This window comes from Lipomyces arxii, assembly GCF_038497795.1.
Source record: "Lipomyces arxii strain Phaff 12-163 unplaced genomic scaffold V1512scaffold_32, whole genome shotgun sequence".
NCBI classification, from domain to species: Eukaryota; Fungi; Ascomycota; class Lipomycetes; order Lipomycetales; family Lipomycetaceae; genus Lipomyces; species Lipomyces arxii.
In genome coordinates this window covers 24,908-37,234 of record NW_027117731.1, presented here as the reverse complement: position 1 = coordinate 37,234, position 12,327 = coordinate 24,908, and the positions used below count along the sequence as shown (strand labels likewise).

At 51.0% G+C, this 12,327-nt stretch overlaps 6 protein-coding genes across 6 annotated transcripts; 3 read left to right on the top strand and 3 right to left on the bottom strand.

The window, feature by feature from the left end:
- The first annotated feature begins 19 nt into the window (after positions 1–19).
- V1512DRAFT_268222 (putative serine esterase-domain-containing protein) lies at positions 20–2,333 on the top strand. Its single transcript, XM_066917432.1, has one exon. The coding sequence runs from the start codon at positions 65–67 to the stop codon at positions 2,258–2,260; it is 2,196 nt and encodes a 731-aa protein (XP_066769220.1). The 5' UTR covers positions 20–64; the 3' UTR covers positions 2,261–2,333.
- Positions 2,086–5,329, bottom strand: V1512DRAFT_268221 (histidine phosphatase superfamily-domain-containing protein). The gene is made up of 2 exons (XM_066917431.1): positions 4,934–5,329; positions 2,086–4,883 (listed from the first exon to the last, which is right to left on the bottom strand). The coding sequence occupies exons 1-2, from the start codon at positions 5,289–5,291 to the stop codon at positions 2,335–2,337; spliced, it is 2,907 nt and encodes a 968-aa protein (XP_066769219.1). The 5' UTR covers positions 5,292–5,329; the 3' UTR covers positions 2,086–2,334.
- Positions 5,330–5,432: 103 nt separating this feature from the next.
- V1512DRAFT_111094 (Utp21 specific WD40 associated putative domain-containing protein) lies at positions 5,433–8,321 on the top strand. The gene is made up of 4 exons (XM_066912892.1): positions 5,433–5,555; positions 5,605–5,706; positions 5,757–7,932; positions 7,988–8,321. Exons 1-4 carry the CDS (start codon positions 5,451–5,453, stop codon positions 8,311–8,313), a joined length of 2,709 nt encoding a protein of 902 aa, XP_066769218.1. The 5' UTR covers positions 5,433–5,450; the 3' UTR covers positions 8,314–8,321.
- V1512DRAFT_268217 (tRNA methyltransferase) lies at positions 8,281–9,858 on the bottom strand. The gene has a single exon (XM_066917430.1). The coding sequence runs from the start codon at positions 9,836–9,838 to the stop codon at positions 8,330–8,332; it is 1,509 nt and encodes a 502-aa protein (XP_066769217.1). The 5' UTR covers positions 9,839–9,858; the 3' UTR covers positions 8,281–8,329.
- Positions 9,859–9,884: 26 nt separating this feature from the next.
- Positions 9,885–11,067, top strand: V1512DRAFT_293307 (uncharacterized protein). Its single transcript, XM_066918331.1, has 2 exons — positions 9,885–10,222; positions 10,276–11,067. The coding sequence occupies exons 1-2, from the start codon at positions 9,972–9,974 to the stop codon at positions 11,000–11,002; spliced, it is 978 nt and encodes a 325-aa protein (XP_066769216.1). The 5' UTR covers positions 9,885–9,971; the 3' UTR covers positions 11,003–11,067.
- On the bottom strand, positions 10,995–12,274 carry V1512DRAFT_288215 (uncharacterized protein). The gene is made up of 2 exons (XM_066918135.1): positions 11,871–12,274; positions 10,995–11,824 (listed from the first exon to the last, which is right to left on the bottom strand). The coding sequence occupies exons 1-2, from the start codon at positions 12,145–12,147 to the stop codon at positions 11,076–11,078; spliced, it is 1,026 nt and encodes a 341-aa protein (XP_066769215.1). The 5' UTR covers positions 12,148–12,274; the 3' UTR covers positions 10,995–11,075.
- Positions 12,275–12,327: the final 53 nt, after the last annotated feature.

Sequence of the window (12,327 nt, the reverse complement as noted above, 5' to 3'; positions counted from 1 at the left end):
CTCATACGCACGTACTCTCTCTCTGTCTAATACGCACACTCGCCCATACGCACGCGCACGCAAAATGCTACTCTTCAAAACGAAGTCATCAGTCAAAGTAGGCCAATTACATCGTTATAGAATTACTTACATCCCTTCAAAAGACAACATCTCACCAATTCCGAAATCTCTCCATCTAAAAGTTAGAAACACAGAGTTGTTCCCACTCAGAGCTGCGTATCTAAATGGACCGTTCATTCTTTATGTCGACGTCACTCCTTCAGGCTATGATCCATTCACTTCGGTTACCTCGCACTATAATAATCCGGCATTCGAATCTCAGCTCAAACCAGCTCAATCATATCTCACCGAACTCAAGCTTGACCCGGCAAAACTTGTGCATGAATGGACCGTCGACGTGGTCTCCCAATTGATCTTCTCTTCTTCTGCCACTGTCGGGTTTGAATTGTCGCTCGGCAGGGATGAGTCTTCTCTCGCTATCGACACGTCTGACGGTGTGTTCTCGTCTGCTCTTACCGTATCGCATCTCGATACATCCGCAATCTGGTCAACTCCACCTCCAGACACGACCAAACCCATCCATCTCATTGTCATTTCTCATGGGCTGCATTCAAATACTGGCGCAGACATGTTGTTTCTTAAATCTCGCATCGAAATGGCTGCTGCTCAAGCTGGAGACAACGTCATTGTCCGCGGCTACTTTGACAACGTCTGCAGAACAGAACGTGGCGTTAAGTATCTTGGCAAAAGACTGGCCCAGTACGTCGCCACGAACTTGCGCGAACCCGGAATCGACCGGATATCGTTTGTCGGACATTCGCTCGGTGGACTCGTCATGACTTATGCCATCGCGTACATCCACGTCCACTATCCCGACTTTTTCGACACAATCAAGCCAGTCAATTTCATAGCCCTCGCGACCCCGTTCTTAGGACTCTCGAACGAGAACCCAATCTACGTTAAGTTTGCACTGGATTTCGGCGTGGTCGGAAAATCAGGCCAGGATCTTGGCCTGACGTGGAAACCGAGCTCGCCATTCACGTCGTCGGTCGAATCTAAACCGTTATTACGGATTCTGCCAACTGGTCCAGCGGCAGAGATACTACGGCGGTTTAAAAGACGCACAGTGTACGCCAATGCGGTCAATGACGGCATCGTCCCGCTCAGGACCTCGGCTCTGTTGTTTCTAGACTGGCGCGGCCTGGCAAAAGCTAACCAGGCATTACGCGGAGAAAGGGTGACAGACAGTCACTCGTCGTCGCATGTTGACGTACGCGAAGAAGACATTGACGATGTTGACAACGTCGTCGACACCGACGTGCCTGAACCGACCGCCCAACGCGAAAAGACAGATACGGGGTTCATGTCTGCGCTGAAACCGATCCAATACGCGTTATCGTATTTACGCCCTCAAGCGATGCACAAGCGACCGGCAAAAATCTACGACCGATCACAGACTTTGTCCGACACTACAGATGACGATGACGCCGCCGCCGCCGCCGCCGCCAACGAGCGGTTGGCTCCTCTTCCCAAGACATCTGTGTTCGTGTCCGCCACGTCGATTTTAAACCCGCCTCAGCCACCGACAGAGTTCATTCTCGACGTAGACTCGCGCCCGAAAACAATCTTCCACGACAGAATATACCGGCCCGAAGACCTGCCGACGAAAAGCGATTGCAAGACCGAGAAGGCAAAGACTGAGGAACGCATCGCGCGGGCGTGGCACGACCACTTGACGTGGCGCAAAGTACTCGTGCAGCTCGAACCCGACGCGCATAACAATATTGTCGTCAGACGCACGTATGCCAACGCGTACGGCTGGCCGGTCATCGGTCACCTTGTACAGCACCATTTTCTCGAGCCGTACGACCCTGACGCCGGACACGTTGAAAAAGCTGCGACTCCGCGGTCGGTCGACGATCAGACTGATATGCTTGACCGACTGACCCGGGGGCGCAAGTCGACGCACTCGATCGACTCGACAGATTCTGCAAGGTACGAGGCAGAGGATTTTGTCGTCGAGGATTCGGATGAAGACGAGGAGCCGCGAGACGCAATAGCATCGTCGGCCGCGGCTGAGTCGGCGAGGAATGATTACTCGAGTCAGACGTTTGCGGATTTCGTGAATTACATTGCCGATTGGTCACCCATGAGAATGGGAGCTGGCGACCGGGCCAGTGCACATAGTCAGGACACCGTCACGTCGACGCACACCCTGACGGAAGACGCGGTCGGAATGACTCGTGACGCAGAGTTATGATAGATATATGGTTACGAGCTGTTACGAGTAGGTAGTATTGTAATCTAGTGTCATAATCGTCGACAATCTTCAAGTCACACGATATCCTGATCGACTGGAAACAAGTTGACCGGGATGAATCGTTTCGGGAGTGACACCCGGGAGAACGTATCTCTAAACTTTGTAGTTACCTCGTCCATGTCGAGATGGCTTGTAAGCGCGCGTCGTGGCATGCACGAAATGCAGTGTTTCGAGTCCAGTTGAATGTCAAGCGGGTCCGCGCAGTGGCACCCGCTCGAAAGACTTAACCTGATTGAGTGCTTTTTCTCGCCTTCTTTGTGTGCGTTCTCGCTCTCAAACAACTCGAAACAGATCTGGGTCAAGTAGTCGAGCTCGGGCACGTCGGTGCGGGCCATTTTGGTCGGCACGCCGCACTCGTAAATGACGTTAAGCAAAGTGTAAATATGCGACTCTTTGGTAAAGTAAGTGCAGTACGCGCCGGTGTCTGTTTCCTTCATATGGTCGACGTCGGCCAGAATTTGTTTCAGTAAAGGCAAGCTCGTCAGCAGGCCGATATCTAGTTTCTCTTCGTTCGCAATGCCGTACTCTTGAGGACAAATGTAGTCAAACAACACCTTAGCAAGTCTGTACAGTTCGCGCAACTTGCTGTACCGTTCGTCTTGAAACAAATCCGACGTGGTCTTGTGTTCTTCGCCTGATAAAACAGGCGACGACTTGCCTCCGCTGGAAGAACTCGACCGGCTTACGGTCTCGGTCGCAGGGTCAGACGGCAAAAACACGTTCTGGAGAAACTGGCGGTTGTGTAGCGCGTCATACTTCATCGTGTCATACAGTTCCGAGATTTTTGCCGGGTCGACTTTTTCGACCGTCACAAACTCGGCAAACAACTTATCCCACCGCTCACGAAACAAGTCCGGGTCTTCGCCGCAGCACCAGCGTGATTGAAACGCGGCGACGTCTTTGGTAGCGAAGTTGTGCTGCATGATTTGTTGATGCGCGGTCATGAGCTCGACCACGCTCTGAATCACGACGCTTGGCTCCGGCATCTTGGCAGGCCATGCGAATTGTGGCGGGGGCTTAAGGCCCTTGCGTAGCAGCGGCTTGATCTTCTTCTTTACTTTGTCCATCAAGTCTTTGGCCGCATTTGAGTCGTCGAGCAAGTCTTTGCGCACAATCAAGAACTCAGGCTCGATCTCTCGCTTCTGTAAAAACGACGCAGCCCAGATCTGCGCGGACGTCGCGACTCTCCGCTCGGAACTCGTAAACACTTTGACGTCATCCAGCACGCGCTTGTTCATCAGCAAAATGTCCTTACGCATCTGGTCGCCGAGATCGGCTGATTGGTATCGTGCCGAGTGGGTTGGTTCGCCGCCCCACTTAATGATCAATTGAACTTTTTCGTACTCGCCGTCTTTGGTCAACACTGGCTTGAGCTGGACTTTTGTGCCTGCAAACGACATCTTACGCTCGAGCGCGTGCCGCAGCTGCCTGACCTTGACCTGATCCTCAACATTTTCGGTCTGGGCTTTTTTCGTCGCTTCCAAGACTTCTTCAAGCTGCTCGAGCCCGCGAATGATGACTTCTTCTTTATGCGACTTGAGCAGCGCTGTGAACGTGGTCGAGTAGAACGAGAACTTGAGTTTCTGTTTCGGCGTCCGGTCCGCGTGACGAATCACGTTGACCACGCCTTTCAGCACCCATTTCTGCTGTTTCTGCTCGGCTTGTTTCTGAAACGTTACGCTGGCCGGTAGATGTTTCTGGCCCTCACGCACAGTCATGAACAAATTCCTGAGCACTTTTGCACACTGGTCATAATAGTCGTTGTTTTCCTTCACAAAAGAGAACCCATTGACGTCAATCACGTACGATTTCCCGTTGACTCGCAACAGATCGAACCCGCAAATAGCTTGGTGGAACGCAACAGATACGTTTCGTGCCATTTTGATTTCCTCAGGCGTCAACGTAGTCACGAACCGGATTTCTTTGCCGAACGTGTTTCGCCGCACCAGGCCGTCGACCACCGGCGACTTTCGAGTCTCGGCATGGCAGAAACTGGGGCCAACCGTGTACGCCTTGACGTCTTCAAAGTTATCGGTGTCCATGAACTTTTCATAAATGTAGCTCCCGTCGGTACGAGGCAATGACAGCGTCGGGTCAAATTCTGACGACTTGTTGCCGACTTTCCGAAACAGCTTTCGCCCGCCGCCGCCTTGCGCAGTAGAGTAGTAAATGTACACATTGTGGTCCTCGCCGTCTGTAGGTTTTTCAACGTATGGCTTCTTTAGCATCTTGCCGTTCACAACCAGTGTGTCGCAATCCGGCATTTCCCACTCTGGTTCAGGCAAATTGTTAATGATCACACCTGTCTCAAGCAGTCGCTGTCGTAGGCCTGGATCGAGCTTTGGTCCACCGTCGCGAGAAATCTCGAGTCGAGTTGGGGTAGGGACGTTGATACTATCTAGCACGGTCAAAACAAGCCGTCTGTCCCAAAGCAGTTTCTGTGAAAGCAGGTCGTTGACGAGATACGGTTTGCGCAAGTTGGCGTATGCTATTGCCTTGTCGAGTGGGAACCCGTCCGAGAAGAACGAAATCAAGTAGTCGCACGTCGGCCAGTTCTCGATGTCTACTCATTAGCCCATACGCTCTCATACTCATACACACACGTATACACACCTTCGTCAAGAATGACCTTGTCTCCAAAAATGACCGTCTCAAATTGTCCGTTCGCAATCAGCCTATTGAGAATCTGTCTGCACGGTTTACTTCTTGCTTTCGCGTCCATCGCACACACCCCAATCATCCCAAACTTCTCAACCGGCGTCGGCGGGCCTTGTAAAAACGTCGACCCACCGAGCGACGGCGGAGGTAACTTGAGCGATCCGTTGAACGTAGTCGGACTGCCAGACAGGATCGAGTCGCGAGAAATGGTTTTGGTCAAAGTCAGTGTCGGCAGTGATTTGACTGGACTCGACACGTTTGGTCGCTCGGACGACGTTGACGACGAGCGCGATGTCTTTGCCGTGTTGATCATGTCGTGTCGTCGTGATGATGCCTCTCGAGGTCGTCGTGATGTCGCGATGGCTCGAGAGCGTCGACGTCGAGGACGAGAAGTCCCAAGTTACCCGGCTTTATACTATAAAGAGAAAAATAAATTTATTGATGCTTCACGTAGTAAAAGTTCGCACGCAAAATGCCTTTGATTTCCATTAAAAATGAAGAACATTCAAAGAAAATACGTTTAGCCGGTTTAGAATCGCATAAAACGGCTTCGTCTCGGATATTTTCGCCTTTCAGAGTGAGTTGGTAGAGATATCGTGAATTTTCTGACTGATACGATTCAATAGGCCCTTGGACATGTCACAAACTCTGTCCCGTTCTCGGTCTCAAACTTGGGACAGAAGTTTATCATCACGACATGCGTTGGAACAGCATTTCAGATTTACGACGTGAGAATGGTGGTGAGATACGTGGTAGACCAAAGACTGATGAGATATAGGCTGGGAATTTGCAGTTATTATTTGTGAGTTCACCTCCGACAAGTTCACCTATTACTGCGATATCCACTCATTTTCACTTTGTCTACGCCATTTGGGGAAAGACAGTCGGGGTGTTTCGACGAGGCAAACTGGTGTACACCGTCGAGTCACCGTCGGACGCATACCTGACCAAGTTACTGCTGTTTGGCGACTTCATCTGTGTCTCGACTGACTCAACACTCGAAGTCTTCAGATTCACGAGTAACGACAAGAGCGTGCCACCTGTGCATTACACTACAATCATACTTCCTCCCGGTGCAGGCGACGTGGTCGAGCTGGTTCATCCGCATACGTATCTTAACAAGATCGTCGTCGCTACGCAGTCGTATTTACACCTCTACAATGTTCGCACCGGCACGCTCGTGTTCCAGTCATCTCCATTTTCTTCTCTGCTAACTGCGATTTCTGTTGCGCCAGTGCTGGACACGTTCGGGCTTGCGTTCGCAGACGGCGTGATTAAAGCGTACGACATTCGACGCAACATGACACTGTTTGAGCTGAATTGCAAACAACAAGTTACATCGATCTCGTTCAGGACTGACGGCAACGCTCATCTCGTAGTCGGCACGGTCGATGGTGATTTGTATTTCTACGATTTGAACCGCAGGCGCCGGATCCACATCTTGCGAGACGTGCACTCGGCTGCTGCTGGTGTCAAGAGTGTCCAGTTTCTGAACGGCCAGCCTGTTTTTATCACGTCCGGAGGCGACAACTCGATTAAAGAGTTCGTGTTTGATCCCGAACTCAGCACGTCTTCTGCCATAGTGCCGTCTCCGCCGCGGTTACTGCGGTCGCGGGCAGGGCATTCGCAACCGCCGACCAATCTACTATTCTCCGATCCCGATGGCCATTTCCTGCTATCGTCGTCGCTTGACAAGTCGCTATGGCTGTTTTCGCTTAGAAAGGACGCACAGACGCATGAGCTGTCGCAGAGGGAAAAAGCTAGCGGAAATAAGCGCAAGTCGGGCCTGACGACGGGTATGAAGGACAAGTTTCCGGAAATCACGGCGATTGCGTACGAGGCCAATAAGGCTGAGAACTGGGAATCTGTGGTTACCGCGCACGCGGGGCAGAATTTTGCCAGGACATGGGACGTGCGCAAAGGGATTGTAGGGCGGTGGGAGTTAAAGACCGCGGACAAGACGGTCGTTAGCGCTGTCGGTGTGAGCTTTTGCGGGAACTTTGGGCTTGTCGGGTCGGCTGGCGGGTCGGTTGAGGTGTATAATCTGCAGAGCGGGATCCGCCGCAAGCGATTTCGGTCGCATGTCAGAGCTGTGACTGGGGTTGCGGTCGACGGATTGAACAAGACGATTGTGTCGTGCGGTGTTGACGGCGAGTTACATTTCCACGCGTTCAAGACGGTCGAACTGAAGTACAAACTGCACTTGTCTGCGCCGGCAACAAAATTACTGCTACACCGGTCGACCGAATTACTTGCGGTTTCGCTTTCAAACAACGTTATTATCGTGGTCGACATTGTGACCATGCGGATCGTGCGCGAGCTGAAGGGACATACCGATACCATCACCGCGTTTGACTTCTCAGCCGACGGCAGGTGGATCGTGAGTGCAGCCAAGGACGGCACGTTGCGGACGTGGGATTTGCCGACTGGGTCGCTGATTGACGTGGTCAAGGTTCCGTCTGTGATTACCGCGTTGCGATTGTCTGGCACGTCGGAGTACCTTGCGACCGCGCATGAGTCCGGTGTCGGGATCAATCTTTGGAGCAACCGGACCGTTTTTAAGCAAGTCTCGTTCAAGCAAATTACCGCTGACGAGATTGCGACGATCGAGTTGCCGAGCATAGCGGGTAGCAGTACTACCGTCGAGTACGGCGACGACGAAGATGAGGTTGACGACGTGTCAGGGACGTACGTTTCGCCCGAACAGTTGAGCGCGCAGCTGGTGACTGTGAGTCTTGGGCCGAGAAACAGGTTTTTGAGTTTATTAAACATGGACGTGATCAAGCAACGCAACAAGCCTGTCGAGCCGCCCAAAGCACCTGCTCAGGCACCGTTTTTCCTGTCGCTCACGGGCCAGACCGAAGTCAAGACCGAAGTGAAGTCGCATCGACGAGATGTCGAGAGTTTGTCGGTGTTTAAACAGAAGTTGATTGAAGGTCATGCTATTTCCGATTGTAAGTTTTACGTGAGCGTGAGAGAGAGATAGAAAGAGAGAGAGCTGACGGGTAGATTCTGGATTCATTTCACATTTAAAATCGTTATCGCCTGCTGCAACTGATCTTGAGATTCGGGCATTGGACGGGCTCGAGGTCGAGCGATTGGTATATTTTGTGACTGCATTGACGGACCGACTGCGGACACGACAAGACTACGACCTTGTTCAGGCGTGGATGTCGATGTTTCTTAAGATTCATGGGGACGTGATTGTTGCAAACATAGACACAGTCCGTGAAGCGTTGGAAGAGTGGGACAAGGTCGAGAAGAAAGAGAAGGAGCGAGTAGAAGAGTTGGTAGGATACGTGAACGGAGTGTCTAGTTTTTTGAGGATAGATTAGATATGTACATTATTTGTTAGCTGGATTTATCGCTCTTTGCCTTTGTATCGCCTTTTGCGCGTGCTTTCGGCCCCCAGTTCGGCGGGTTCTGAGGGTATCTACTCAGTTTTATCTTTCTTGACGGTGGATTTGCATCCGGATGAGGCGAAAAGTCGACTTTAAAACTCGGTTCAGTCTTGAGCAGCAGCGTGTGAGCCGGTGAACCCTGTTTGATATTTTCGAGCTTGACCGGGTTTGTCTTGATCCACTCGCGTAAAACATCCCATACAACTTCCCACGGCGCCGTTGTCTTGATTGCGCCCGGTGCCGCATGGGTCGGTGACACCGCGTAGCCTGCGTTCAACAGCGCGGACGTAAGTGTTGTTAACGGCGGGCATGAGCAGCGCATAATTGACGAGATGTGGGACGATGTGAAGTAGAACGGAATGTCAATTTCCTCGTTTGCAAGCGTCAGCATGGCTTTTATGCGTGGAATAGTTTTATAGACGTCCGTGTCTAGCGAGTCGGGCGATTCGATCAGGGTTAAGATTTTGCTGATGAAGGATTTGTCGTGCAGAGGTCCTGCCCACATTGGCCCACCGAGATGGTGGACTGACCCGCAGTGAGTGCAATGTGGAGGGACTGTTGGGGCCTGTGCAAAGCCGTGTTTAACAGCACCGGCGTCTGTTTGCGATGTTTTGCCAATTGGCTGGCACGTCGTTGACCCGCAGCCGGAGCAGGTATATGTCATCATTGTGTTTGAGGCCAGCGACTTGACTTGTAGAGGCGAGTTCTTGATCCTGACAAATACACGGACGTAGAAGTCTATTGAGAGAGAGAGTAAGGGCTCAACAGCCTTGCCATATCGTGCTGCGGAAGTCGCGATGGTTGAAATGACGAGTCTGAGTGCGGACTCGTGACTAAACTCGGTCCGTGTCGTGAACCCGCCGTAGTTTGCAAAGCACTTCTCGGGGTATCCTGTTCCCGCGAGGATCGACAAGTCAGTACATGTAATCAGCAGCAGTCCACCATCAGATACGGCTTGGACCGCCGCGTCAATGAATGGCGCTGCTGTGCCGTACGGGTCAAGGTCGATGACATTGAATGGGGCCTGTTTGTGCGCGTACATGACTGAGTTTGCGTCGCCTTGAGACGCGGTGACGAGTCTTGACGCCGAGTTATGTTTGATGTTGCGTTCAATTGCCGCGACCGCTGAGGGTGAGAAGTCATTTGCGAGCACGCTCTTGACGTACGGGATCTCAAGTGCGTACCTGAGTGCACGTAAACCGGTGGCAGACAGCGCTTCGAGGATCGTGATGAACGGCCGTACGTCGCCGTTGCTCGTACGTTTCCTCACTTTTCTTGACGCTGCGTATTCTTCTGACCAGGCCCTGATTGCACAACAGCTCAAGTCGCGGTTGAACTGCTGGACAGGATTATAAAACACTTGATTTTCATTCTCAAACAGAACTGTCGCTTTTCCTTCTTTTAAATGTACGAATTTGTCCATTTTAGTGACCAGGCGTAGTATACGAAATATCTTCATAACTTTTGAAAAGTAATTCAGGGGCACAACTTGCTACTCGTCCCACGACGACATCACCACAACGCAACGACACAACGACATAACGACATCACAAGAAGACAAAAAGACAAAAAGACGAAACCGACACAATGAAATGAAGTTGGACGAATTTGCCACCGAAATTCTTTTACAAATAGCGAGTGAATTCAAAGGAAGCGATTTGTATGGACTTGTGCTTGTGAACAGACACTTTAATGCTCTGTTTACTGCGCAGATGTATCGCGAGTTGAAGCTTGTGCTGCCTGAACCTGTTGACGACAGTGATGGACTGGTAGATTTGTTTGAACGGTTGTCTGTTGACTGTACGAAGGGCAGTGGTGCGTTGTTGAAGCGCACGTTTAAAGAGTGTGTAACAATTGTCGTTATCATTACGTTGAATAAAGAGACTGACGATGCAGGACTACACTGTCAAGAGCAGTCAAGGTGCTGACGGTTGTTGGACGAGACCTCGAATCACCAGAATACGCAAGCGTGAGTGACAGTACGTACAAAGGCGTACGCAACCTGGTCAAACACCTGACTTGTCTCCATACGCTTGCATTCCAAGGCGACTCGGCCCAGCTATCAGCCTTCATCTACTCTGTGTCTCCAAATATCACGTCTTTGTCACTCGACAGACTGTCGCGGATCCAGTTCGGCGACGTGTATACCTTCAAGACCCTGAAACGGTTGTCTGTTCGAGCACTACAGGGCCAGCAAGTGACAAACAAGTCTGCAGCATGGGAGACATTATATGCTATACGAATGCTACTTGAACAAAACGCATCGTCTCTCGAACGAGTCTGTCTGGCGAATTGGGACTTTGATATGTTATTCCACGCGTATGCGCCTCGATTACTGCGTCTGTCGTCACTCACATTCGAACTTGAATCATCGACTGGAGCAAACTGGACTTGGTTCCCGGACCTGGTGTCTCCAGTCAGACCGACATTAAAGGTGTACATTTGCTCTGAAAACTTGGACGAGAGCTTGTCTAGACTCGTTGACTGGAAAGCGTTACAAAGAATAGGTCGACGCGTGAAGCGGAAGTCGGTATTTAAAGGCCATGTCGTGCCTGAACTGCAGGACTCGACCAGTGTAGTGGTGGAGCTTACAATCAAACGACAGCGCCAGCATTTTGCATAACTAATCTATTCACATGTAAATACAAACTCCAAAGTGCATTCCCTCATCGTTCTAATCATCTCAACGATATAATTTAATCCATGTTGACAACCCGTAAGATCTTGCGACTGTAATCCTGTTCATCAGACACAGACCCATCACTCATACGCCTGTCCATCATGACCGGGTTCAGTCTCTGGTCGACAATCGCGACCCGGCCTGAGTTCACTGAGTTTGACGACAGCTTTTCTTGTGGAAGTGGCGGCGCGTTGTACGACGGCGCGGTACGTTTGCCACGATAGTCCACCCAGCCTTCGTCATTGTCTCGTGCACGACGATGGCGAATGATGAAGAACGCGAGCGCGCCAATCGCGGCGAGACCTACAATCACGCCAATCACGATTCCGGCAATGGCGCCACCGCCGATGCCGGATTTGGTAGACGTATTTGAATCGGACGCCGAGACCGTTTGTACGGGTGAAGTTTGTACTGGTGATGCGACGGCAGTTGACGATGCACTTAAAGTGATTGTTGCTTCAGTTGTCGCGTACACTGTTGAGTCTGCCTGTGACGTGGACGTGGATGTCGTAGACGACGACGTCGTTGTGGTCGATGTCGTGAGTTCACTAGACGACGTAGTAGACGAGACAGAGTCAGAAGTAGACGCGGCAGCAGAGAAACTTGTGTGAGTTCTTCTTGTCGATGCTTGTACAGACGATGCTGCTGACGATACTGACGATGCTGATGACGATGCTGATGACGAGTCTCCTCCAGTCAATGCTTCAGGGTTCTCGACAGTGCCTACTCCAGTGAGAAATACCGTGAAATACCCTGTTCCGCCGCCTATTCATTAGTCGCGTATTCTCTCTCGTGGATCGAGTGTACTTACAGGGCTCTGCATTCCAGCCAAAACAAGGCGTGTTGCAATAACTCGAGTCAACTTCATGGTCCGGAATCGCGTTTCCACACCAACAGTCGCCTCCGAGGGTCAAACCAAGTACAGACGCACCAGCATCGGTGCACTGACTTGTGCAATAGGAACTGCTTTGCCACGTATAACTGTCGTTGAACTCAAGGTCGCCTGAAGATGCAAAACATCCGATACCGGACGCTGCTGACGCGACTGAGAGAAGTGAGCCGAGTAATATGACACGAAAGATTGTCATTTTAGTATTAAACAATAGCTTAAAACAAGAGGATTCTAACGAATGTAATTTTAGATAAAACAGACGAGTTTTGAAGGTGTAATAAGAGGAAAGAGGTCTAAAAGAACAAGGGATATTTCACTGTTTTGCACGCGTTGGCCCCTTTGTGTTTGATCGTTTACGCAGTACAATACCCGTAAT